The 26,823-nt window shown below is 48.2% G+C and overlaps 2 protein-coding genes across 3 annotated transcripts; both read left to right on the top strand.

Moving 5' to 3' along the window:
• The first annotated feature begins 316 nt into the window (after nucleotides 1-316).
• SAR1A (secretion associated Ras related GTPase 1A) lies at nucleotides 317-15,853 on the top strand. Its single transcript, XM_047825107.1, has 7 exons — nucleotides 317-432; nucleotides 4,376-4,449; nucleotides 4,575-4,694; nucleotides 5,361-5,426; nucleotides 8,721-8,824; nucleotides 11,879-12,010; nucleotides 13,366-15,853. The coding sequence occupies exons 2-7, from the start codon at nucleotides 4,392-4,394 to the stop codon at nucleotides 13,480-13,482; spliced, it is 597 nt and encodes a 198-aa protein (XP_047681063.1). The 5' UTR covers nucleotides 317-432; nucleotides 4,376-4,391; the 3' UTR covers nucleotides 13,483-15,853.
• Nucleotides 15,854-18,130: 2,277 nt separating this feature from the next.
• Nucleotides 18,131-25,766, top strand: TYSND1 (trypsin like peroxisomal matrix peptidase 1). 2 transcript variants are annotated; one of them, XR_007145481.1, is made up of 4 exons: nucleotides 18,131-19,421; nucleotides 21,188-21,318; nucleotides 22,124-22,226; nucleotides 22,327-22,459. XR_007145481.1 is itself a non-coding variant. In XM_047826175.1 (4 exons), the coding sequence occupies exons 1-4, from the start codon at nucleotides 18,244-18,246 to the stop codon at nucleotides 24,901-24,903; spliced, it is 1,713 nt and encodes a 570-aa protein (XP_047682131.1). In that variant the 5' UTR covers nucleotides 18,131-18,243; the 3' UTR covers nucleotides 24,904-25,766. The 2 variants fall into 2 exon arrangements, 1 of the variants encoding a protein (XP_047682131.1); XM_047826175.1 differs by lacking the exon at nucleotides 22,124-22,226 and adding an exon at nucleotides 24,686-25,766 and having other exon boundaries at nucleotides 22,327-22,512.
• The last annotated feature ends 1,057 nt before the right edge of the window (nucleotides 25,767-26,823 follow it).

Genomic DNA, 26,823 nt, shown 5'->3' with positions numbered 1-26,823 from the left:
GCCGTCGGTCACCGCTCCCGATTTTGCCCGAGCGCCTGCGAAAGCAGTCGGACTAAAAGCGGCGATCGGGGGGGGAGTCTAAGTGCACCGCGAAGACTCCAGACTCCGCCCCGCCCTCGGAGCCCCAGCGCTGCCACGTCTCGCGCGTCCAGCCGTCCAAAAGGGAGGGGGCGGGACCAAGCCGGGCCCGCCCCTGGGATCGCTGGGCGCTTCTGAGGCCCGCCCCTCCGCAGCCCGAGTGGTCGGTAGGCGGCCCCGGCGTTGCAGAGCGCAGTGACGCTACGAGGGGGCGGGGCAGGCACGCGCCCGGAAGTCCCGGGGGAGGGGGCGTTACGTATATCCGGCGAGTAGCTGGCGGTTTCGGGTGCTGCTGGGCTGTGTGGTGTGAGGGAGGGTCGAAGCCGCCGCTGCTGCCGGAGGAGCCCCTCGGCCGTGAGTTGGGGGCTGCTGCGAGGGAGGGAGCCGGGGAGCGGGAGGGGCTGGGGCGGACGGCGGGGAGGGTCGGGGCGGAGGCCGGCGCAGGCGGGGTTGGTGGGGGGGAAGTGACACGCAGGCGGTTCTGCGGGGCCGCGGGGTTGGTTCTGGGTGGGGACTGGCCGACTTGGCCGGTCTGCTCCCTTTCCTGACAGACCCTGGGATATCGGGTCGATCTGCATTCCTTCGAGGGTCCCGAAGCGGCTGGGCGGGATAACAGGTTTCTTGTCTGTACTGTGCGCTCCTGTTTGCGAAACGATTTCACATCTCGTCTCGGATGAGCCTCACAGCCCTTGGTCAGGCGGGTGGGAGTCCTTGATGATTATCCCTGGTTTGCAACCTGGGGAATAATAAAGCTCGCCGAGGCAGTGAATTGGTCAAGGCCTCGCAGAGAGCAAGAGTGAGCATTCGAACCGGATCTCTTGGCTCCTAGTCCAGTGCGCCCCCCCCCCCCCAGCTATGTGTTATCTGAGGTCTTGGGTCGAACCCCGTATTTTCTTCTTCCACCTTCGTCTTTTCCTCCCTCTCTTCAATGCGTCGACAAATTACTTCATGCACGTTTGGTATAGATTAATGTTTTAATGATTCTAGCCTAGAGGTCAGAAGCCCACTTGTCTCTCTTGTAATTTCTCCCGTGCTCTTGTGTTTTCTCCTTTACCTCAGTCCATCTGCTTAGGTCGTGATAGAGGACTTGTGGTGCTTTGCCTTGGAGCTGACCTTTGACATTTACCCTGCAGCTAAGCATAGTTTCTTAGTTAAAAAACCAGAGGCTTGCTATCCCAGATCTGTCTGGAATGGTGTGTCAAAGTTGTAACGAGTATGTGTAAGAAGTAATGAGGATGTAGGGGCGCCTGGGTGGCGCAGTCGGTTAAGCGTCCGACTTCAGCCAGGTCACGATCTCGCGGTCCGTGAGTTCGAGCCCCGCGTCAGGCTCTGGGCTGATGGCTCAGAGCCTGGAGCCTGTTTCAGATTCTGTGTCTCCCTCTCTCTCTGCCCCTCCCCTGTTCATGCTCTGTCTCTCTCTGTCCCAAAAATAAATAAAACGTTGAAAAAAAAATTAAAAAAAAAAAAGAAGTAATGAGGATGTATAGAAAGTAGTGTGTATATTGGCTAGTGCTCCTCTTTTATTGACTTCAATCAGTCCTGAAATTTGCACAGTTTTGGATACATTGGCAGTGCTTTTGTGTTAGTTTGGAGTTCTTAAATTTTAGAGTACTCTAATTTGCCATAAGATGCCATGAGGTGGTAGGGTGGATCAAGGATAGGAAATAGAATGCCAGTTATTAAAATACCCTTTTGAATGGTTAAAATACCATTATTAAAATACCATTCAGAAGGTGTGATAAGTTGTAAGGAAGAAAACTTGAGAAGATTATCATCTGTGTAGCTCGTGGGTTAAGGAAGTTTTAATGTTCCTTTAAAAACCGTTTCGTTATTTGGATTTGAATTTTATGTGATATTAACAAGAAGAGCTTTGGCTTTGGAATTTAAGAAGGAGGGTTTTGGTCTTGGCACTGATACTTCTTTTTAGTTGAGCAGTTTGGGTTAAGTCAGCTGACTTAGCGTCAGCATCCCTGTCTGAGGCTAAGGACTCCTCCCCAGTAAGGTGTTGTGTGAGGTTGAAATGAGATGTATGTGCAGGCATTGTACAAAACTGTGAACCTATTCATGAGGGGTGTGAGTCCTAAGATCTCATGGATGGAGGAGCCATCAAAGACATTTCATTAACTTTGGGTGGCCAAATAGTGCAACTCTTTGGGTCCAGTAATGGTTTTTATTATTTTTCAACATCACCTGAAGAGTTTCTTCACGCATTTTCCATAGATCATTTTGGAGGGAAGGATTATAGGACTTTCTAAGCAGGGATGTCAAGGGAAGGTGAATTGGAAAATCAGACTAGTTCAGTTATCATGAAAAATTCCTTAAAGTGGGGTTTTCTCCTTGTCACCTTTGGAGAAGCCATTGAATTGGGGATAATTCTAAAATGATGTGGTAAAACTTCAGAGAGTCTATAAAGTATTGATTGCAAACCAGTGTCGTACAAATGAATATGTAACTGTGGGTTTTAAAGGAGTGATCAGAGTGGGAGTACTCTTAATGAGAGGTGCCCTGTAAAGGTGAGCCGTGCTTCTCCCAAGTGGTAGACTGAGAAAAGTAGGGAAGGATGACTGGTTTGGGGGGTTGCAGAGAAAAGGCACGTTGTTCCTTTACTTACCTACAGTGGAAACTTAAGAACAGGAGCTTTGTAAGTATAGTTAACTCATTGGACTTCCGAAAGGGCAGACTGAGTTTCCAGACACATTATTTGACATGCTAATTTGGTCTCTGCCAAAGTATATTTTAATGTAACTGAAAAGGTCAAAAAAAACTTATTTAATACCTTTTTATAAAAGCTTTTGCCTTAGCCTTCACCCTCACCCAAACTCCCAAGCTTCATTTGGCCTTCCATGAGAAGAGTCATAGAAAATAAGCATTAAGCAATCCCTAAAGTTTATAGATCAGGCTTGATTTAAAAACAAACCCCAGTTATTGGACAGAAAAAAGAAAATTAACATATATTGTCTTCATTTTTCAATTTTTTTTAAATCTAGCATCCTTTGAAGAATATAGGTGTGTTTTTGTGGATAAGCCTATTAAGGTCACTAGTAAAAGTAACAAAAGTGAATTTTTGTTTATTATTTTAAAGAAACAAAAATTCATGAAAGTTATATTTGATAGCAGTTGGTCACGTCTAGTATAGCCTTGTGTTCAGATGCTCTTGCTGGTGGAGAGAGGAGTGAAAGTGGGGGATCTTTCTTTTATTCTGCACCAAGTCGGAGGTATTGAGGCAAAAGTTCAGTGATTGGAAAATGCCGACTCTGAGAAACTTTAACACCACCACTGGCTCTAGATCTTACCCTCTTTAATTTCTTTCAGAAGTCCTCTTGCTTATTACCAGTGTATTTTTAATTTTTTTTATGTTTATTCATTTTTGAAAGACAGAGAGCACAAGCAAGGGTGGGGCAGAGAGAGAGGGAGACACAAATCCGAAGCAGGCTCCAGGCTGTGAGCTGTCAGCACAGAGCCCGAAGCGGGGCTCGAACTCACGAACCGCGAGGTCACGACCTGAGCCAAAGTCGGGACGCTCAACTGAGTTACCCAGACGCCCCGCTTATTACCAGTGTATTTAGACCTTTTAGTAGCTTTGAGTCATCTTTTGTTTTGAGTATTCTTATTTTAAGAAAATCCATATTTGTAAAGTGAGTTAGGCCTTGATTATTCACATTACAAAAGGATTCTCTTATTTCTTCATGACTCTCCAAAATAGTGATATCATCTCTTTTTATAAGTTGAGACACTATCTGCAAGAGGGGCTCAATAAATATTGTTAAAGAAAGATAGCATTGCTAAGTGGAGCAGGACAAATTATGTCAGCCGATAGGATTTGGGTGACTTTGTTTTGCAGAGTGTTTACAAGGAAGGGTTAATATGCTTTTCATTCACGTTAATGTGCTTTTCATTCTCATTTTCTACTTAGTGTATTGATGTGACATTTTGATTCAGATTATTGACGGGACTGATTTCCTAGAGGTGTTGCTAACGGGTAGACAGCAGCGATGTATCTAGAGAAATGTGAACGAGCGGCTGCCTGGAGGAGTAAGTCATACAGTAAAAGAGGAAGGTTTATCTGTAACTCCTAGTCTTTGGAGCATCATACATTAAAGACTGTTAGAAAACCAGGAGTTTGTGCAGCTCTGAGGACCCGAGAGACTTCCCTCCAGGGTGCAAAATCCTTTATTTTCTTGGGCCTGAAAACATGGGACTGTAAACACGCATCAGGGCTACAGAATAAGAGTTAACTTCTCCGGAACTGTCCTAGCATTCAGAAAGCTAATGTTTGCCGCTTTCCTATTTTATACAGGTAGGAAGCATTAATAATGTCTTTCATCTTTGAGTGGATCTACAATGGCTTCAGCAGTGTGCTCCAGTTCCTAGGTAAAGCCATTTCCTTAAAATATATCGGAGGTTTCAAACTTTGTACATTTCCTCCAACAGTCTAAATACAAGCAGCCTTTGGTATGGAGAAAGCAAACGTATGTAAGAATATTTTTCTTTTTTAGGGCTTTACAAGAAATCTGGAAAACTTGTATTTTTGGGTTTGGACAATGCAGGCAAAACCACTCTTCTACACATGCTCAAAGATGACCGCTTGGGCCAGCATGTTCCAACACTACATCCGAGTAGGTTTGAAAATACCAGGTGACCTTTTGATATTTGAAGGACAATGTTAGGGTTGGGGGAAGAATCCCCAGTTGATGGAGTTCTTGTATTAACGGAGGTCCCGAAAGACAGCTCATTTGAAAAACTTCCCTATAGGACACCCTCAGGTCATATACTCATAAGTCTCAACCTCTGGAACTTTGTCAGTATTTATTTTCACTAGTTCTGTAAGGGAACAACACCTTTCCCATATCTACTTAGTTTTTAAGTTTCTTTTAATATTTATTTATTTTTAAAGAGAGACAGGTAGAGACAGAGTGCGAGTGGGGGAGGGGCAGAGAGAGAGGGAGACCCAGAATCTGAAGCAGGCTCCAGGCTCCGAGCTGTCAGCACAGAACCCACTGCGGGGCTTGAACTCACGAACTGTGGTATCATGACCTGAGCCGAAGTCGGAAGCTTAACCGACTGAGCTACCCAGGTGCCCCTCCCACATCTACTTCTAAGGAGCAGCAAACACTTTGGAGAAAAAAACTTGGCTTTTTAGAATAATTTCAGAATATTTTCACTCTTGTATCCTTTACAAAGGAAAAGCTTCATTAGGTTTTGCATTTGTATTGGCTTACAATACTGGTAGCTGAGCCTTGTTGGATGAAGTTTATTTTTTTTCTGTTTTAACAATTTTTCAGCCTCAGAAGAGTTGACAATTGCTGGAATGACTTTTACAACTTTTGATCTTGGTGGGCATGAGCAAGGTAAGACAACTCAGTGGAAGAATGGTATTGACTTACGGGTCACCATTTTGGTTCTTTTTATGCCTCCCTTTTTTTTTTTTTCTTTTCTTTTTTTTTTTTTAAGCAGCGTGTCATTTTTACCTCTTAAGCTGTGATTAAATTATGATTGAGATCTTAGTACTTAAATGAAGTTGTTTTATTTACTTATTAGGTAATACCAAACTTGTCAAAAGTTGTATAAATACAGAGAACTCCACTCCTTTATACCTTTTGCCCTGATTTATTAGTCTCCCTCTCTGTGTAATACATATTAACATTTAAGTTATCAAACCCGGGAAGTTTTATTTTTATCTACTCTGTAGTGTAGATTTCTCTTTTTGTCAATTGTGTCCATAATCTCCTTTATAACATTTTTCTTCTTGAACAAGATCCAGTACGGTATCACTCACATATCAGATTTAATCATGTCTCTGTTCTTTATTCAGTGGAGTGTAAGTATGTAGAAAATTGTTACTTTTTGTAAGTAATTTCAGATTTGTCCAAAGTTGCAAATATAATACAGGGATTACTTGTGACCATTCTGATCTATTTTGTATAATCTGTCCTCCTGGGGTGGTTGGTAGGACATTTCTTTCCACCTTCTTGTTCTCTTAGTGCTTTTTGCCTTATGCAGGCTGTGTTCGTTTAGTTCCTAGATTCCTATCAGATATCTTGTGTGGTTTTTAGAAATATACAGAATGGGGTATTTTTCTGGTGGACACTCACTTTCCATTTGACAAGACTCTAAGCGTAGGAGTAAAACATTTAAGAAATAGGAATAAATATTCTGGGAAAGTAGAAAAAAGAAACTATTGAAATTCTGTCATATTTATTCATTTGTTATTAAATTGAGTTGAGAAGTCTCCTTTTGGAGCATTCATTAGGTTGAATCTGATATAGCTTTTTACAAATGTAGTTAGAAAAACCCAAAATATTGGCAATTTTAATGGTTTAGCCAAGTTATTTATTTACTCATTCATTCATTCGTTCATTCATCCATTTATTTTAATTTTAGAGATTACGTGAGCGGGGGAGAGGAGCAGAAGGAGAGGGAGAGGGAGAGAAAAAGAGAAACTTAAGCAGGTTCCATGCTCAGCATGGAGCCAGACATGGGGCTCCAGCCCACACATGGCCCTGGGATTATGTGTGACCTGGGCCAAAATCAAGAGTTGAATACTCAACCACCTTGAGCCACCCTTTAGCCAGTGGTTAAAATTTTGGTAATTTTAATCAAAAGGCTAAGGAATGATCTAGATGATTTTGTATTCTGTCATTTCATTAACACATAATTACATTTATTTTATTCATTTAATATTTAAATGAATAAATACATAGCCCGCAGAATCTTATGTAGTATGATCACTATCACATAAAATACCTGTACAGAAAAAAGATTGAAAGAATATATACAGAAACATTAGCGTATGTGTGTTTCACGGAAGATTACAGATGGTCTCGTATCCTTTTTTTCTATAATGAGTTTGTGTTATTTTCACTGCGGCAGAAATGGGCGTGTGGTGGCTTTTCTGCTTTCAAAGGACTTAAATTCATAGATAATATAATTATAAGATGAACGGAGACCATTTGGAGAATGCAGGTGTAGAAGTTTTTAGGCACCTGAACTGAGAATTATGTTATTTGGTGTGTTAAGTTTAGCTTTCAGGTTTTGATAAAGAAGGGAAATGTGTTTTATATAGTTTTGTTTTGTTTGAGGAAAATTTATTTAACAGAAATACTTACCATAATAACTTAGTTACCATTTTACAGAAGTTACTAAAGTGCTATACATACGAAGATTTCCTTTTTTAAAAAAACTTTAAATGTTTAACTTATAAAAGTAGTCCAGGCTCAGGGTGCCTGGCTGGCTCAGTCAGAAGAGCATGCGACTCTTGATCTCAGGGTTATGAGTTCGAGGCCCATGTTGGGTGTAGAGGTTACTTAAAAAAAATAGTCCAGTCTCAGCGTAACAAATTCAGTATACAGTCAACTTAGGAATATGGAAGGTGAAAATTTCCCCAGCCTCTCCTTCCCCATCCCACCCTTCACAGTTAACCAATATATTAAAAAAAAATTTTTTTAATATTTATTTAAGAGCGAGAGATAGCGTGAGTAGGGGAGGGGCAGAGAGAGAGAATGACACATAGAATCCGAAGCAGGCTCCAAGCTCTGAGCTGTCAGCACAGAGCCCAATGTGGGGCTCGAACTCCTGGGACCTGAGATCTTGACCTGAGCCGAAGTCAGATGCCTAACAGACTGAGCCACCCAGGCATCCCTGGAGTTAACCAATATTAACTCTTTGATATAGAGATATTATTCATCCCATTGAAAGTACTAGAAATGAATGGCTTAGAAATTATAATACAATTAAAGCATTGCTTCCCAAATCTTTACCACTTCATGTCTTAAAAAAATAAAATTTATAAGGCATCCTGGTTTAAAGTTTATTTATCTTGAGAGAGAGAGAGAGAGAGAGTGCGGGTGAGTGCACGAGCTCAAGCGAGTAGGGGAGGGGCAGACAGAGGGAGAAAATCCCAAGCAGGCTCCATACTATAGAGCCCGATGGCGGGCTCTGACTCATGAACCGTAAGATCATGACCTGAGCCGAAATCAAGAGTAGAGACACTTAACCAGCTGAGCCACCCAGGAACCCCAGGCATGCTGGTTTTAAACATGGGACACTGGGATAATTGCCTGGGAACTTGAACCACCTGTCAGACCCAGGCCTCTGAGGACAGAGCACGTGAGTGTGTCAGTACAAGTACGCATTGGTTAGTTGGGAACTAAATTGAGACTGTAGGTATGTGGTGGATAGGTAATTGGCATCCTGAGGAGTTTAACTCAGAGGTTGCAAACAGCTTCGGGGGCAAGGTAGGTCATTTGAGTAAAAGTGACTGGGTGACAGACCATAGGGAGCGGTGGAAGCTTTGCCAAACTGGAGCCCAGACATCGTCTGAAGGGGCAGCCACACCTCAGTTCCAGCTGATGACTGACGCGTGGGTGGGTGTGCGCGGCATTGCCAGGTGTTACAGTTTGGCAGAATACCTTGATTTTTGAATTTGGAAAAAGTCAGATTTAGTTTGTGGGCCGTCAGTGTATACCCTCGGTTCTGATTTCATACCGGTTAGGATGTGGAGAATCCATATGGAGTCGACTATTACTGAAACCTAGCCAAGATTTGCCCATTTTTGGGCAAAAAAAAATATAGAGGGAGAGATTTTTCAAAATCTGTATTTTTTTTTTTTTTTTATCAATGCAGCTGTAAACTTTGTCTTTCAGCACGCCGGGTTTGGAAAAATTATCTCCCGGCAATTAATGGGATTGTCTTTCTGGTGGACTGTGCAGATCACCCTCGCCTCATGGAATCCAAAGTTGAGCTGAATGTAAGATTATAGTCTTTCTTTTCTCGGCTTGTGTCTCTCTCTCTCTCTTTTTCTCTTTTTTTTTAAAGTTTATTTGTTTATTAGAGGGAGAGAGAACGCGTGTACACACATACTCGTGGGAGGGGCAGAGAGGGAGGATCCCACGCAGGCTTCTCGCTGTTGGCGTGGAGTGCGACGCAGGCTCAATTCCATGAACCGTGAGATCATAACCTGAGCTGAAACCGAGAGTCGGTCGCTCAACCGACTGAGCCACCCAGGCGCCCCTTGGCCTCTAGTTCGTTTAAGAAATACAGCTCAGTAGCGCCAATACTTTGTCATTCCAGTTAACATTTGATGACAGTCCTGGCTACAGGAAGAGAGTGTTTTAAAAGCTAAGACGTTGCTTTTCAGTGTCCTGAGGAAACTCAGCACGAACTTGAGTCAGTTAACTTTGTTTATATCTATCATAGGGTGACTGTGTCCAGTTTGCTCAGACACTGCCCAGTTTATGCCGGTTGCCCCAACATAAGCAATCCCTTTTCCTTTCACATGTGGTCACTGTATATGAAGCGATGGCATAACGCAGCCTTAGGAGAGATACTAAAGTTCTTTATGTTTTTTAATCTGGGTCCTCACATTGTGGCTGCCCACGCTTGCACTGAATGACTTCGCCAGCGTGATCACAGGCCGTCCTCAGTGTTCAGTTTTGGTCGCCGGCAGCATTTCATACTATCGAGGACTCGCTTCAAGTTTTCTCTCCCCTCAACGTTGCATTTCCTTGACTTCACAGTTTCTGTCATGTGGCTTTTGTTATCCCTCCTGCTTCACCCTGTGCCTCTTTTGATTTGGTTTGTAACTGTCTCTCTGCGTTCTTGTTTCTGGCACTGTGAACCTCTCACCTTTATTTGTGAGTGTGTTTCTTGAATCTACAGCTCTCATCTCTGTAGACTCGCTATAGGGCATCCCTTCCCTGACTCGACCTCCTGGCACTGGTATTCTCTCTTTCTTCAAACTCCCATTTACGTTCTTGGTTTTGGTGTGCCTTCTCTGGCTAATACTTCTCAGATTCTTTCACGAGCACCCATTCCCCTGCTTAGCCCTTAAATCTTGGTGTTCCCCAGGGTCTGTACTTTCTCCCAGGCTGGTCCAGGTCACTCCCATTCCTTCATCTGCCACCCACATACCACTGGCTCCCAAATGGATTTCTCTTGTTTAAACCTCTCTTGAGCTCCAGCCTCATACATGACGCTACCTGCTAGACAACTCTACCTACCAATTCTGGTCTTCCGGAATGGAACTCATCCCCACTGTCTACCTGGACACATGGTCTAGATCCTGTGAATTACTGTAGATTTCACTGCCCCCACCCCCCCACCCCCCGGTCACATGCCGTAATGCTAGAAGGAACTTTTTCAGAGTTGTCATTGGCCTACTTAACATCCTTTAATAGCTCTCTCACTTTTGGGATAAAATCCACAAATCTGTATGGCATGTAAGATCTCTCCTGATCTTTCCTCTGTTTCATTTCTCCAGCTGCTTTTCTCTTTAATACCTACCTTGAACTATCTTCCAAAAATAGAGAACAACTCGTCCTTCCTCCAGTATGCACAAGTGGCTGTCCCTGCCTGGCTTTCTCATCTGACCCCACCCCCTTTTGCCGGTAAATTAAAAAATACCCTTTAAGAGATCTCAGAGTTCAGCCATGACCTCTTCTAGGAAGCCTTCCCTGACCTCTGAGATGGTTAGTCTTGCCGCCTTATCAGTGTCTGTGGTCTTTACTGGTTTTCTTGTAGGTCTTGTCATCAGATTGTGAACTTAGTAGGGACCTAGTCTCGTTTCTTTGTGAAACCCTGGCACCTAGTAAAGCGTCAGACTTAGAGTAGGCGTCTGGTTAGTATTTAATGAATGAATGACATCCTTACTCTGATCTTGTCTAACATTTCCTGGAACGTAAGATGGTCAAAGCGTGTTCCCCTTTATCCCTTTGGCTCTCCTGTTTTCCTAGCTTTTCCTGTCAGTGGTCACTGGATTCCCAGGCTTGAGATCTCTGCCAGCTCTGGCCTTTCTTTTATCTGTCTTTTCATCCAGAGGGCAGTCTCTTATCTTCCTTCCCCAGAGTGCCTGCACTGTTCCTTGGACGCTGCTATCTTAGGCTAGATTGTTGTCTCTTACCTGAGCACAGATTCTGTGAACTCATTGTGTTTTTACACATAGGTTCTATCCAGGAGCTTCTGGATTTGGGGTCTTTAGGATCGATCGCAGCTAACTTCTCACCCTGGCACCATAATGGTAGTCATGCCTTCCCATTCTGTTGACTGCGTGTCAGCATAAAGGCAGGCAGTGCTCCTTGGGGCTTTCTGAATTCTTTTCCTACTGTAAAGCCACTGCTTATATTCTCCTCTTTTCTACCTATCCAAATCCTGCCCCCTCTTTCAGAGCTTAGTTTAGGTTCCTCAAGACTCGCTAAGACTTTCCTCAAGCCCATCATTTTCCTCGCCTTTGATTTCCCAGAATATCTTTCAGTATTTATATTCTGTCCCTGTTCATTGTGACACTTAGTCATCCATTTGCCTTGCTTTGTTGACAGATGGATGAACATAGAGTGAGGATTTCTTGAGGCCACAGATAGGTCTTCCCCTTCTTTTTGTATCCCTCTCAGTGGCAGAGACAGTTTGCACACATGGGGCACTCGGTGACTACTCGGGGACTTCCTGTGGCCAGAGCACTCAGTCTTCTGGGACCGCGCAGTGGATCGCCCGAGGGTGGTCTGTGCTGGGTGACTGATCTCAGGGTTAAGGCTGGGAAAGTTCTCCTGCCTTGTAAATAGACCCAGCCTTAAGTTGCAATTGTTTGGAGGCTCTTAGGGGATTTTTAAACATCAAAGTAATGTGTAGGGGCTTCTTACCTAATGTTCAGAGTGTTGTATCACGTCAAGATTTTGTTAATTGCGCAGGTAAAAGATGATCAGATTTTCACTTCACATTTGATGCTTTATAGACAAGAGAAAGGTAGAGTTGCTTTCATTATCTGGTAGGCATTCATAGATTCCTCAACTAGCTCTTACGTTGTCTTTAGGCTCTAATGACTGATGAAACAATATCCAACGTGCCAATCCTTATCTTGGGTAACAAGATCGACAGAACGGATGCCATCAGTGAAGAAAAACTGCGTGAGATATTTGGGCTTTATGGACAGACCACAGGAAAGGTAAGAGAAAAATCTTCAGGGGACCTATTACAAAGGAAACTCACAGCTTTTGAAACATACATGTTTTGCTATCTAGATTTTTTTTATTTGTCTTTCAAAAGTTTAACTTAGGGCTTAGGGTTTGTTTTACTGTCAGTGATTTGTAATCACTCTGAAGGCGGGGGAATGTGTTTTCAGTTTTCTCATGAGATTTTCCTCAGGTATATGAGGATGAAGAAATGGGTAGGGAAGGCAGACGAATTTAAGAGTTTTCTGACTCCCTTTCAAACCCAATTCAGAGAAATCTTTTTTTGTTGTTGTTTTAATGTTTATTTTTGAGAGAGAGCGTAAGCCAAGGAGAGGGAGGGGATGAGGAGAGAGGATCCGAAGTGGGCTCTGCGCTGACAGCAGAGGGCCTGATGCTGGGCTCAAACTCACGAATCGCGAAATCATGACCTGAGCCGAAGTTGGATGCTCAACCGACTGAGCCACCCGGGCACCCCTCAAATCTTTTTTGAAGGAGGCCTTCTTAACCAGAAATCAGTTTTGTTTTTGACTGGCGATTTCAGGTTATGAAGAAGAGTGACCTTTCATATCACTTTCCAAGCAGTGAAACCCAGCACTGGATTGTCCCCAGTGTTCCTTGCTAAGAGAGGTAGGACTGTTGTCCCCATTTTGAAGATGAGTTGAGGAATAGAAGCCAAGTCTTCCGGATCAGTAGGCTGTGCCTCTCCCCAGGTAGGAGAGCTCTGTTGCAGAGAAGCGCTTGTCAGAAAAATCCGTATCCGTGGTAGTTGAGCAGGAATTCTGGCTTTTTCAGCTTGCAGTTTTGGGATCACTGATAACTTTCTGACTTTCTTACATGGTTTCTTAGTCTTGTCTCTTTTTGGTTAGCAGTATCTCTCTAGAAATGCTTGCTTTAATTTAATTGAGTTTCTCCTCTTTTACATGAGTGTTACACGTAAAAGAAGACTCTTCACTTTCTCAACGTAACCTGTCATCAGTGTAGATTTCTGAATGGTTGTGTTCATGATAATGTCCTTATTTCTGAACAGTCTTGGGGACTTCTGTCCGTCAAAGAACATGCCGGTTCTGTGGGACCTAGTGGCCTTTGTCTTGGTTTGCTGCCATAACTTTCCAGATGTCTGTGTGTTCTCTTTACAAAGAGAGTCTGGGACTAGGACTGTGCCGCTTATTTTCTCCTGAGAGCATGAAGCCCTGGGGAAGTCATGTGTATGGCCTTGACCGCATTTCTGTCATGAATCCCTACTTCGGTCTGTTTTTGAGGGATGGAGAAAGTGATTCCTGTGATCACTCTTTCAGGCTCTTCCACCATGGGGGTGCTAACAGGCTTTTCTCGGTTTTGCCTCTCGTAGGGGAACGTGACCCTGAAGGAGCTGAATGCCCGCCCCATGGAAGTGTTCATGTGCAGCGTGCTCAAGAGGCAAGGCTACGGCGAGGGCTTCCGCTGGCTCTCCCAGTATATTGACTGATGTTTGGACAGTGAAAATAAAAGAGTTTTACTTCTCTGGACTGATCCCATTCCCAGCTTCCTCATGAACTTTTCTAATAGAACAAGGAAAGCTCTTCAACCGTGTGTGGCGTTGAGAAGCCAAGAGTCTCTGTCCGCCCTCTCATCGCCCAGTGGTGACATGTGCTTTCTCCACACTATTGGGAGGTGACGCTGCCCCACATGCCAGTGCAGGTCAGCGTCCCGGGACTCGGAAGCTGGCAGGATCTGCTGGGTAAAGCTGTATGCCATCATGGGGCACCTGAAAGAAAAACACGTCTCACCACTGTGGTTGATTTCAAAAGAAAGTGATTCTATTTTTTAAAGAAAGCGTTGTTAATGTAATTGGTGTCCCTCTTCACTTTTTGAGTTCAGAATTTACTTGGTCCAGAGTTTTCTATTCTTCTTCTTTTTTTTTTTTTTTTTCCCTCCTCGTGATCTAGTGAATGGCATTTAGAGACTTCATAAAATTATGCACCAAAACACGTCGGAGGCCAGAGCTCAGTCAGGTGAACTCACTTGTGTTGAGATAACAGGTTAGTGAGAGAAGCCCCCCCCCCCCCCCCCCCCCCCCCCCCCCGCCCCGCGTCTCTGCCTGCCTTGTTGCGGTGGGCACCACCTTCTGTGCAGAGAAGTGGGAAAGGGCGGAACTCGGGCCTGGCAGTTGCAGGAGGTGTCCGCTGTGGCCAGCCAGGCCCGTTCCTCGTCGGGGCGTGTACAGCAGGTTGCTCACTGTGGAGGGGTTAATTATAGAGCGGTTATTTTCTTATTTTACTTACAGAGTTGCAAACCGCAGCCGGTCTTTGCTTTGCTTTGCTTTTATACTGTTGGGAAACTTCATTTCTCTTCATACACCTGTCTCATGTTCAGTTATAAGAAATGACGTTTGCCTCCTAAAAGAGAACACCTCCCGAATTGCCCTACACCGCAGGTGTGTGTCTGTTACTTTTGCACAGATTCTAGGGAAAAATTTTCTGCATCGGTGAATCGCAGAGGACAAAGTTAGCCACTGAAGGGCTCTTAATTCTGTGAGTTGAGAACTTAAAAAATCTGGTATTTGTATCATTTGTTTGGATCCAGGAAAGATTTATTTAATGGGCTTTAAAATTTTCACTTGCAGGATTTAGTCTCTTTATTGGACTGTTTGTGAGCTCTTTTTATCGATTACCTGTTTTTTTGGTGTTTAAAGGTTAACATCTGTAGCTAGATGATTTTTTTTTTTTTTTTTTTTTTTTTTTTTTTTTTTTTGCTATGAAATTGCCTTTCTCCATTCCAGAAGTAAGCTGCGGAAACTCTAATCTTAACTTTGTGTGGTGGTGTTCTTTTTGAGCCAGCGTCACTTGTCAGGAAGACCTTAGTATAAAAAGCCTCAGTGTCTCCAGTAGTGTGAGGATTATTTTTATAGCATTCCTTTTTCTTGGTGTCACCTGTAAAATTGGGATTTTCATGATCTTAACCAATATTAGACCCTTTGTTAAGATGGGTGGATATCTTCATTTTTTCCTTTAATGAGAGATTAGAAGTTTCCTCAGGATTGAAAATTGTGATGATGATGCTTATTTGCAGAGGATTGAACTAAATTCAGTAGACTCTTGTGTCTAATGTGAAGGCAGGGAAAGTGTGGATAACAAATTGCAGGGGGGAGAGTATTGTTCTTTAGTGGATTTCTCATTGTTAGTCTTCACCACTGACTTGTTAGGAAAGCATACTTTTTCACTGCCAGGTACCCAGTGCAGAGGCTCAATGAAGGATCAATCTGGGAAGAGCATGCCTTTCATTTATTAGCAAGCATAGCTGGGTTGGGACAAAACTCGTTGGTTTGGAAAGGGGTGAAAGCCTTAAATGAACAAATCTAGCTAATGGTGAATGAACTAGGTCGTTAACATGCATACTTTTCATTTCCTTTGGCTAAAGGTAACCCATACTTCTTCATCCAGAGACATGAGAAGTATGATTGCAGTGCTAGTTTTCTTGTTTCTTGTTTTTTTCCTATTTGTCCCTAATCACTTTGTAGCAAGCTAGAAAACTACGGATTCTACACAGCGCAGCTCTTTGTGAAAGTGGTGCATCTTGGCCACTGGAGAAAGAGGAGATTGAAAAGTCAACTGGCATCCGTCTGTTTCTTGCTCCACAGAAAACACTGTTCCTTTAATAAGGTTGCAAAAGAAGCTGATGTGAGGAGCTTGTCTCCTAACAGTGAGGATCAGAGCTTTGTACAAGAACTCCCATGAATTGAGACTTTTCATTCTGTTTTATCAGAGTGCATATATGTCCTATTTCAGGAAAAGTAAAACAGTCATTTACAAAAGAAGGTCAATCTGTATCCTAAGCATTTTAATAAAAAGTTAAACTTATTATCCTGTTCCATTTTATTTATTTGTTTGTTTGTATTGGTTTGTTCTGAGTTTGAACATGACATTTGTTGGAGGTGGGAAAGCAGAAGTTCTTTTCCTAGTTACAGGAGGAAATAGTTACAGATGATACGAAAGACAAGTTTTGCTACCAGGAGGAAAAAAAAGCTAGGCCTATTCACACACTTCATCCAAAGAATTTAGTTATCGTCTGAGAGGCTTGGAACATGTGCTGATCCCGGGATTGGTGGCCATCTCGGCAATAGGATGCACGCAGTGGACTTTTTAGCAAAATCTCATATTAACATGCTAGCAAGGACTGGATCCAGTTTGGCTGCTTATCACTCATCATTTTATACAGAATTGGAGAGATTCAGCGGTAAAATAGCGGAAGGAATGAAATGTGTGCCTGTGCATTTACTAGGCTTGCAGGAAACCTTGTTTTTAGAAAACCCAAAAGAGATTTTAAAACTAATGGGACAAATGGAATGGGAAGCAAAATGCAACATACTGTTTTTAAATTTTTTTTCTTTCAACGTTTATTTATTTTTGGGACAGAGAGAGACAGAGCATGAACAGGGGAGGGGCAGAGAGAGAGGGAGACACAGAATCGGAAACAGGCTCCAGGCTCTGAGCCATCAGCCCAGAGCCCGACACGGGCCTCGAACTCACAGACCGCGAGATCGTGACCTGGCTGAAGTCGGACGCTTAACCGACTGCGCCACCCAGGTGCCCCTGCAACAGACTGTTTTTGACCTACTACTAAAAGTATTAGAGGCATCTCGTGATTGAAACTAACGTCCGTGTTACTACATTGATGCCACGGGGTCTGTATGTTTGTACGTATTGTTTGTTTGTTGGGTTCAAGTGGAACATGAGAATTACAGGCTGAGTCCATGAGCCCAGCACTCAAAGGGTCTCACCTTGGCTGTTGGCTGTTGGCTGTTGACTTAGGACTCTATGCCCTAATGTGCTGTAAGCAGAAGAACCTGACGCACAACAGTTCAGGCTGGAGGTCCGAGTGTCATTAAGGGAGAATCCCTGGACTCTAGAGAGAAAGAAACTTAATTACTAGGAAGTTGGAATAGTTAGATTTTACTGTGATCAAGGCACCTTCTGTGTCAGGGAACCAAAAGACAGTGCCTGCTATGGAAGACTGCTTGCTAATTTCAGTCCCACCTCCTACTATAATGGGTCATCGTTTAACTTCCTCAAACAGGTTTGTGTCACTGGGACCATTGCAAGCGCTAACCCTTGGGCTGGGAATACACTGAGCAGCATTAATTTTATTCAGAAATTGGGGCAAAAAGGCTTTATAGTTTAAGTACCAACTGAATAATTTTTGTTAATGCTGACATAAATACCTTCTGAAATCTGGGCTGCTGCCTGTTTTTGTATAGCCTGTTGGGGCGGGGGGGGGGGGGGGGGAGGTTGCTATTTTGTGACACATAAAATCCAACTTTCAGTGACCATGAGGAAAGTTTACTGAACACAGCCACCCATTGTTTGAGCTCTCACATGTTACAAATCTAGTTGGGTATTTGAAAGGGAACGTGTGGCCTGCAAAACCTGAACTATTGACACTCTGGCCTTTTACAGAACAAGTGTCTGGTCCCTGACCTAGATGAACGCTAGGTGGTGGTGATAAATGTTATGTAAAATGTGCATACTGCGCAGTTAGGGTTGTAAAGTTAAAATGTGACTTCGGTTACCCTTCATAATAGTTTTAAAGGGCAATTTTATTTTGCGAAAACCGTTTTCGTAAGTTTTGTCCCGAGCCTTCGGCATCAAAAGGCCCTAGGTGTAGTCCTGTCAGCTGCGTGCCATCTAGTGGATCGCTGTAGGACTTACTTCCAAAATTTCAAATCACTGAAACTGGTCAAGGAGTCAAGGATTTCCTTGCCCTTATTACCCCGGGGGTCAGAAGCCGAAGTTTCAGACCTGAGCAGATACTCAGGTCCTGTCTTCTGGGCAAATCTAGGCATGTCAGCCCTTATTTCTATTCCTTTTCCTGCAGCCCGACGAACAGAGAAGGGATCCCACCTTGCCCAAGCCCCGTCTCCCTGCAAAACCACACGCCGGTCACTCGCCCCACGCTCACCTTCCAGGACAGCTTCTCCCGCTGCGTCGCGCAGGTGGCCCGAACCCATGAGGGCGGGGAAAGGGACGGGGTCAGTCTGGGCAGCCAATCAGGGCTCGGCCCCAAGCCCAGCCAATCGGGCCCGACAAGTTGGGGCCTAGCCAATCAGGTCCGACAAGGAAGAACTGAGTCAGTGTTTGCGCCTCTCCCTTTCAGCTTTGGGTGGCGCCGCAGGGGATCAGGGGTCCCGGCCGGGCTCCTCGCTCGCTTCCCTCGTTCCCCTGGAAACCCCGTGTGCACAGTCCTAGAGGACATGGCGCGGCAGTGGGGGCCGTCCATGAGGGCGGCCGAGCGGGCGGGCTGCGTGGTGAGCGCTTCCCGGGCCGGGCAGCCCGAGGCCGGCTCGTGGAGCTGCAGCGGGGTGATCCTGAGCCGCTGCCCGGACCTGGTGCTGTGCCACGGGGGCATTTTCACCCCCTTCCTGCGGGCCGGGAGCGGGGCGCTGAGCGCGGCCGGCGCCGCCTTCCTGCCCGGCGACAGTTGCGGCGACGACCTGCGCCTGCACGTGCAGCGGGGTCCAGCAGCCTCGAGCCCCTCAGGCCTCGCGGAGCGGGGCCGCCCGGGGCTGTGCACGCCCCAGTGCGCGGGCCCTGAGTCAGGCCCTCAGGGCCGACCCCGCGGGCGGCCCCTGCAGCCCCCGCGGCCCGCCGAGCTGCTGCTGCTGCTGAGCTGCCCGGCCTTCCGGACCCACTTCGCTCGCCTCTTCGGGGGCGAGGCGGCGGAGCAGTGGCGCTTCGCGAGCGCGGCGCCGGAGGACGAGGTGACGGAGGACGAGGAGGAGGATCAGCTGAGAGCGCTGGGCTGGTTCGCGCTGCTGCGCGTGCTGCCCGACTCGGAGGAGGAGGAGGAAGAGGAGGAGGAGGAGCGCGGGCCGGCAGTGGCCGTGGCGCCTCTCGGGGCCGTGCCCAAGGGCGCGCCGCTGCTGGCCTGCGGCTCCCCGTTCGGGGCCTTCTGCCCGGACATCTTTCTCAACACGCTCAGCCGCGGCGTGCTCAGCAACGCGGCCGGCCCGCTGCTGCTCACCGACGCTCGCTGCCTGCCCGGCACCGAGGGCGGCGGCGTGTTCGCGGCGCGGCCCGCGGGGGCGCTGGTGGCGCTGGTGGCCGCGCCCCTCTGCTGGAAGGCCCGCGAGTGGGTGGGCCTCACGCTGCTCTGCGCCGCCGCCCCTCTCCTGCGTGCCGCCAGAGCCGCGCTGGGCAGCCTGTGCCCCGGCACCGATGACCTGGCGGCCCTCCTGCCGCAGGAGCTGAGCGCCCCATGGGGCCTGACCCCCCGAGACCCAGGGCCCCCGTGGGCAGCTGCGGCCGTGCTGGTGGAGTGCGGCACCGTCTGGGGCTCTGGAGTGGCCGTGGCGCCCCGCCTCGTGGTGACCTGCCGGCATGTGGCCCCTCGGGAAGCGGCCAGGGTCCTGGTGCGCGTCACGCCCCCCAAGTAAGGCCCGCAAGGTTGCCCCACCTCTGCCCCCTCAGCAGGTCTCAGAGCGGAACTCTGAAGATTAGGGAGGCCTTCTGGCATCGCGATGATGCTTTGATGGTGTAGTGTGGGTAGAGTTCCTGAGTCCCTCCCCCTCATCCTTGGGATTCAGAACCCTAGCCTAGGGGGTTCTGGGCCTCCTTCCTAGCGGGGAGGGGGGGGGGCGGGGAGCGGGGGTGGCGCGCAGTGAATGGGGCTTGGGCAAGATGCTGAGCAACTCTGCACTGGGGAGCTGTGGGAAGTCACAGCGTCTCTGACTAGGCATCTTTTAGCACCCCGTCCCCTCGGTCCCCCGCCCCCCCACTCCCGTCCCCCTCCCGCCCAGCCTGTTTTCTTTCTGAAATCTGACTGCTCTTAGAGCAGGCACACAGCACTGGCTCCTTGAATGCAGACTTCCTAGCCCTGTTCTTTCTCCCCTGAGAGCGGTAGTGAAGTCCCAGAGGCCCAGGATGCTGCCTTCCTGGGGTGATGAGAGGGGGCTGTTACTCTTACTTGATTGCTCTCTTAGATCTTAAGCAGATCTTCCCAGCTGGACAAAAATGACGGGTGTGGGGCTCCACCTAATCAGAATGTGGGAGTGAGGTCGAGCACACAGATGTATTTTGAACAGTCTTTGGGTGATCCTGGCAGCCGGGTTGGGACTTCAGCCGTTTGTTCCTTCTCTGCAGGGAAAAGCACTCTTGCCCTCCTTTACCTCCAGTTGCTCAGCAGCCTTGGCTTCCTGGCTTGTGTTTTCCTGGTACCTGTTCTATTTCTGCTGTGGTCCCAGGCACTTAACTTAGGCAGGAGCAGAGCAGTATAGCACCTTGGTGTTAATGCCTGAAGTTCTGTACCTACCTCAGCCTAGCCACGCAGCCCGGGCCTTTCCAGATCCCTCTACCGAATTTCCAGGGTTAACCCAGCCCAGCTTCACCGTAGGGTCTCCCACTGGTGGCCAACAGGACGGCCACGACTTTATAAGGAAGACTGATAATGAGGACTTCCCTGTATGTGTGGTGCCCCATCCTCCACCCCGTCTTCACCACACACATACTCTTGCTTTTAGGGAACCCACCAGGTCCCCTGGAAGCTATCCCTGCAGAGTACGTAGTGGGGAGCCCCTGTGTGAACCTGGGCAAGTCAGTGTAAGCTGCCTTTCCGTGAATTGACATGTGAAGTCTTGGCACAGAGCCCGGCCCACAGTAAGAGCTGCAGATGTGCTAGCATTTATGTATGTAAACGGGGACACGGGACTGGCAGCATTGTTTGCCTCAAGTGAGGCAGTGGAGGAGAACACTGGGAATGTTTGCCCTGGCTTCTGCCACCTATTGTGTGACCTTGAGAAAGTTACTCAACCTCTCTGGCCCTCAAATGCACCATTTAAAATGGCGATGATCGCAGCGCCTAGCTCTGAGGGCTGCTGGGAGAACTAAAGGAGATGATGTGCCCAGAGCATTCACAGCAGCCCCGGCCTGCAGTGCTCTCCAGGTGTCAGGTGTTCAGGAAACCCGGTGAAGTGCAGGAAGCTAGTGGAGAAGTACGTTACGGTTGGCGATGCACATTTGGAAGTACCACAGGATGGCCAGGTGACGTGCCCACATGTGCCGGCCTGGTACGGTTCAGGGCTGATGCCACATCTTTGGACTCCCAAGTCCGTGTTTTTACCGTCACTCTCATCCCCTTGCTTCCTCCCGGTACTCACGGGTCAGCAAGCTAGCCTGTCATTTTGTTTCCCTTGCTCCCAGGAGTGCTGCGATCTGGGGACAAGTGGTATTTGCCACCCAGGAGACATCGCCCTACGACATAGCGGTGGTGAGCCTGGAGGAGGACCTACCCGATGTCTCCCTGCCGGTGCCTGCCGAGCATTTCCACGAAGGTAAAGGACGAGAGGGCTTCTGGTGTGGGGCGGACCTCAGGAAGCACAGTCAGTGTTGGACATTCTAACCCTCTAGATCGGGGGGCCAGTGCCCCAGGCGGGCCCCCTGCCCCACCCCTGCTGGAGGCGTGGGGCAGGGTGGCGTCAAGCTGGCATGAAATCATCCTGGTTTCAGTGCCTTGGCTGGAGTTGCTCTTGGAGGCTTCTCTGCTTGTGCCCGGCATGCCCCAGGTCCTGGGGGGCAGGGGGAATCCTTGCCGAAGCGTAGGGCACCCCTCTTTCCTGCGGCTCTGCAGCCGTGTCATGTGGAGCGGCTGAGCTTGGGGGCTCCTGCCAGCTGGCCAGAGCGGTGTTGCCCTTTTGAGGCTCCACTGGCGGGGCACGCCACCTTGGAAGTTCCAGAGGCCTCACTGTGTAGATGTGGCGTGATGGAACAGCAAAGGCCACAAGCTCTCTACGCTGGCGTCTCTTCTGCCACTTGCTAGCCCTGTGTCCTCGGACAGGCAACTGAGTATTTATTCTCTGCCTCAGTTTTCACATCTGTAAAATGGGGATAGTGCTCCCTACTCCCGGGCATTGCGAGGAGTGCGGTGAGATGTGGCCTGTAAAGCATCTAGCCGCATGCCCTGTGCGTTCAGAGCACTCGGTAAAGGCAGTTGGAGGGCAGCCTGGAGCCCTCATCACCGCTCCTTTTTTCACCAAGGCTTCTTAGTCCGAGGAGGAGACGGGTGTTAATTTCACGAGCGTTGACTGAGCACCGGGGTGGCTGCCAGGAACCCTAAAAAGTAACTCACTGGTCCCGCAGGGAAATGAAGGCTGGAGAGTAGTCTGATGCTGAGGACAAGTGGTGAGCAGGTGCTGGGAGATCAGCGGAAGTCCAGTGGGGACCTGGGGCAGACTCCCCGGAGGTAGGAGTATCTTCACAGCAGCCTGAAGGGCAGAGAGGGTTCGGAACTTTGGAGAGGCAGAGACGGCTCCCCAGCCTCACCCTCCTTTCCTCCCTGGCAGGCGAAGCTGTCAGCGTGGTGGGCTTCGGCGTCTTCGGCCAGGCGTGCGGGCCCTCGGTGACCTCGGGCATCCTGTCAGCTGTGGTGCAGGTGGATGACACGCCGGTGATGCTACAGACCACGTGTGCCGTGCATGGCGGCTCCAGCGGGGGACCCCTCTTCTCCACCCGCACAGGAGACCTCCTGGGTAACCAGCTCCTTGGCCCTCTCCCAGCCCCTCCCCTGCCAGAGCCTCAGTCCCATCTAGTGAGGGCCGGGCGTGCAGCCCCCGGGAGCCACCCTCGGCCCGGGAAGATGGTGGGCCTTATGCCCAAGAGGCAGTTAGCCAAGGTTTTCAGGCACTTGTGCTCCTGGGAGTGGAGAGGAGCGGGTGCTGAGCAGGGAGGGAAGAGATCTGAGGTCTAGTTCCTTCTCTGCCTTAGGTAAGTCGCTTAATCTTAGTTAATCTATGAAACTCAGGAGTTGGGTTCATCCAAGAGTCACAGGTAAACGAATGGGTGAGTGAGTGAAGACGGCCGGGATGGAGGGTCAGGGGTGAACCGGGGTGAACACCACTCGGCTGCAGCACATTGGCGCCTCCTTCCATAGGAATGTGGGCCTAACATTGCTTGATTCGGCAATTTTTTTACTAGCAACGGTAGACCTTTCTGTTTGTTTAATACGGGGTTGTTAGATGTTTTGATTTGGACATATACTTGGATACGTGGATACGGACATAAGTATAGATACGTGTGCAGGCATGAGCTGGTGGGTACGTGTGCGTGTGTGTAAAAAATCTAGCTCTGTCTGCTGAGAGGGGCTAGAAGCAGTGACACCCCAGTTGTGAAGACCACACCGAGAACCCAGACCTTGGTTTCTCTAATAAAAGGTGCCGGGAACTGACTCGCTCCCGGGCTCAGGCAGGGAAGATCCAAGATGAGCCCAGAGCACCTAGTGGTGCTGGAGAGAAAGGAAAGGCTAACGACAGAATGATCGGCACATCCGATGTGTGACGAATGAAGAAGAGCTGACTTGAAGGAGCTCCCAGTAGAACAACTTGAGCTGCAAACCACACAGCGATAGGGTCGGATGGTAACTCAAACAAAAGAATGAGTATCTGAGTCCACACTGACATCGATAACGGAATGCATCTTGAAATGGAGACAAGTGACAGCTCTTCCTGACAGAGGAATTCCAGGTGATAAATGTAGAAGAAATGAGGGAAGTAGAAAATCACTGTTAGGACACCACAGAAGGAATTGCTGCGGGCAGGACCCACCGACGAATGGAAAGTAGAAGCGAGGATATGTGCCTGATCCTAAAATATTTCGTACAAGAGGGAAAACAGTAAGCCTGCAATAGAGAAACCTGGCAGATATACCACCTCAGCCAAGTGATCAAGGTTAGCGTCTCAAGAAGTGCTTTTGGACATCACGCACCTCCTGACAGGGTGCCCTGAGAAGGGCACGGGACGGCGTTTTCACTCTTGGAAAACCTGAACCTTAGGAGAAAACATCCGGTAACCCCACATTGAGGGACGGCCTGCAGAATAAGTAACCTGTACTCCTCTAAGTGTCACGGCCACGAAAGATAGGGAAAGGCTGGAACTGACCCAGGAGGCATGACAGCTAGACGCTTCTGGGACCCTGGATGAGATCCTGGAATAGAAAAAGCATTCGTGCAATCACTGGTGAAACCCAAATGCGTTCTGCACGTCAGTGAACAGCGTTGTTCCGGGTTAATTTCCTGGTTTTGATCATTGTTTTTTTGCAGTGACATGAGGAGAAGCTAGATGAAGGGTGTACAGGGACTCCGAACCATTTTGGCAAGGCTCCTGTAAGCCTAAAAAAGTACATCCGGAAGGGGGCTCGGCTGGCTCCGTCGTCGAGCATGTGACTCTTGCTCTTGAGGCCGTGAGTTCAAACCCGCGGAGCCTACTTAAAATTAAAAGCGACGACAACGACAAAACACATCCACATGCACACACACACACGTGCACTGAGCAGGCCAAACAAAAAACTTGCGCGGGGGTCGGATTCACTTACTCATTCAGTCAACAAGTATTTGTTGAGTGTCGACCCTGCACCAGGCACCGCGGAGCCTGCCTGAGCAAAGCCCGCAGGGCCGACACTAGGTGGAGAGAAGGGTCACAAAAGAAGTGCAACATTGTCTGTTAGGTACTGACGGTTAAGGAGAGAGTGAAATGGGGAAGGGGCACTGGGGTGTGGGAGCCAGAGGCCATGAAGGAGGCTGGGTGTCTGTCACTATGAGGGGGGTTCAAGCCCCCGGTGGTCCGAGGGCCTCCCTGCTGGCGATGGGCCTCACTTCCCATCCGTGTGCCCTCTGGCTCATCCCCCCTTTCCTCTTGGACTCCTCAACAGGCATCGTGGCCAGCAACACCCGGGACAATAACACAGGGGCCACCTACCCTCACCTGAACTTCAGCATTCCCATCACGGTGCTCCAGCCAGCCCTGCAGCGGTATAGTCAGACGGGCGACCTGGGCGGCCTCCGGGAGCTGGACAGCGCCACTGAGCCAGTGAGGGTGGTGTGGCGGCTGCAGCGGCCGCTGGCGGAGGCCCCGCGGAGCAAGCTGTGAGCCAGCCCTCTGCAGAGAAGAGCCACCATGTTATGCCACAGGATGAGCGGAGGGTAGCGGCCTCAGGACCCTGCCCGGGCACACCCCAGCTGGGCTGCCTCCCCATCCCCACCCATCTCGTTCGGCTCTGGAATCTGGACCAAACTTCCCTTCGGCCCCATGGGTCTCCAACCTGGAAGCCTGTTTGGGGGTGCTTTTTGGAGTCCTCACCTCTCTCTGCCCCCTGGCACTAAACTCTGTTATTTCTCCTTCTGGGGAGCCCCGTACAGCTGCCCAACAGCCCTGGTCCTGAGGGACAAGTGCTGGCTGGAAGGCAGGCCCAGTCCTGGCTCTGTGTCTGTTCCCTGTCTCCTGATGGCCGCTGGCCACCAGGAGCACCTGCTTCCCTGGGTTAGGGTTAGGGTTAGGGTTAGGGTTAGGGCTTCCTCAGAAAGGCCTGCTCTGAAGACCAAAGACAAGAGGAAAAGAAAATCTTTCTGTTCTACTGCACCTCTAGGTGGAGTCCCTGAAAGTTAGGATTTGTGGGTCTTCATATGTTGAGTGTCGCTGACCTCCAGGGACGCTCTGACACAGTGCCTTTACTTTCCAGCCCATAAAATGGGCCTCAGGGATCTCACAGGGGAAAATGTGTCTAGTTGGGGGTTGGGAATAAAGAGGACGTATAGGAGAAAATCTCTACTTCTATCTAGCAGGTTCTCTTTTTTTCTTCTATGTTTTGAAAGTTGCCCTGGGAGTAGGAAACCATCAGGCACAGAAATACACCTTTTCTTTCCTCCTTTCTCAGTTGGGGTGTGAGCTCATGGCATACTCTTTTTTTTTTAATTTAATTTAATTTTTAATTTTTAATTTTTTAAAATTTACATCCAAATTAGTTAGCATCTAGTGCAACAGTGATTTCAGGAGTAGCTTCCCTAATGCCCCTCACCCATTTAGCCCATCCCCCCTCCCACACCCCCTCCAGCAACCCTCAGTTTGTTCTCCATATTGTAGGAGTCTCTTCTGTTTTGTCCCCCTCCCTGTTTTTATATTGTTTTTGCTTCCCTTCCCTTATGTTCATCTGTTTTGTCTCTTAAAGTCCTCATACGAGTGAAGTCATATGATATTTATCTTTCTCTGACTAATTTCGCTTAGCATAATACCCTCTAGTTCCATCCATGTAGTTGCAAATGGCAAGATTTCATTCTTTCTGATTGCCAACTAATACTCCATTGTGTGTATATATATATATATATATATATATATATATATATATATATATATACCACATCTTCTTTTCATTCATCCATCGATGGACATTGGGCTCTTTCCATACTTTGGCTATTGTTGATAGCGCTGCTATAAACATGGGGTACCTGTGTCCCTTTGAAACAGCACGCCTGTGTCCCTTGGATAAATGCCTAGTAGTGCAATTGCTGGGTCGTAGGGGAGTTCTAGTTTTAGTTTTTTGAGGAACCTCCATACTATTTTCCAGAGTGGCTGCACCAGCTTGTATTGGCTCATGGCCTACTCTTGTGTCGGACCGAGCCTGGCCTCCGGTCCTGACTGGCACCAGTCAGCACTGGGTGGGGCTTGCAGAGCCTGGAAGGTGGGGATCTTGGCCTGGCAGCAAGTGTTTACAGAGTGTCCGGGATGTGTCCAGGCCTGTCCTGGGCCCTGGGGGTGGGTTGGGGAGTTCAAAGCTATCAATGAGACCAAGGCAGCCCCGAGGAGCTAAGACCAACCCTGCAAGTCAAAACATATACTATGTACCCAGGGCCCTGCACAGCTAGGCGCTCAAAAAATGACTGAAGTCACTGACAGGTTGAGTACCTTTTGGGGGATGACTGGGGGGCTAATTCTCAGCAGTGAGAATTTCTGGAAGTGCTTGGCTTCTAACACCGACCTGTGGAGTGCCAACTCTGGGCGGCCTTTACGTGACCA

Source organism: Prionailurus viverrinus, chromosome D2, assembly GCF_022837055.1.
Source record: "Prionailurus viverrinus isolate Anna chromosome D2, UM_Priviv_1.0, whole genome shotgun sequence".
Classification (NCBI taxonomy): Eukaryota; Metazoa; Chordata; class Mammalia; order Carnivora; family Felidae; genus Prionailurus; species Prionailurus viverrinus.
This window is presented reverse-complemented; position numbering and strand designations above follow the sequence as displayed.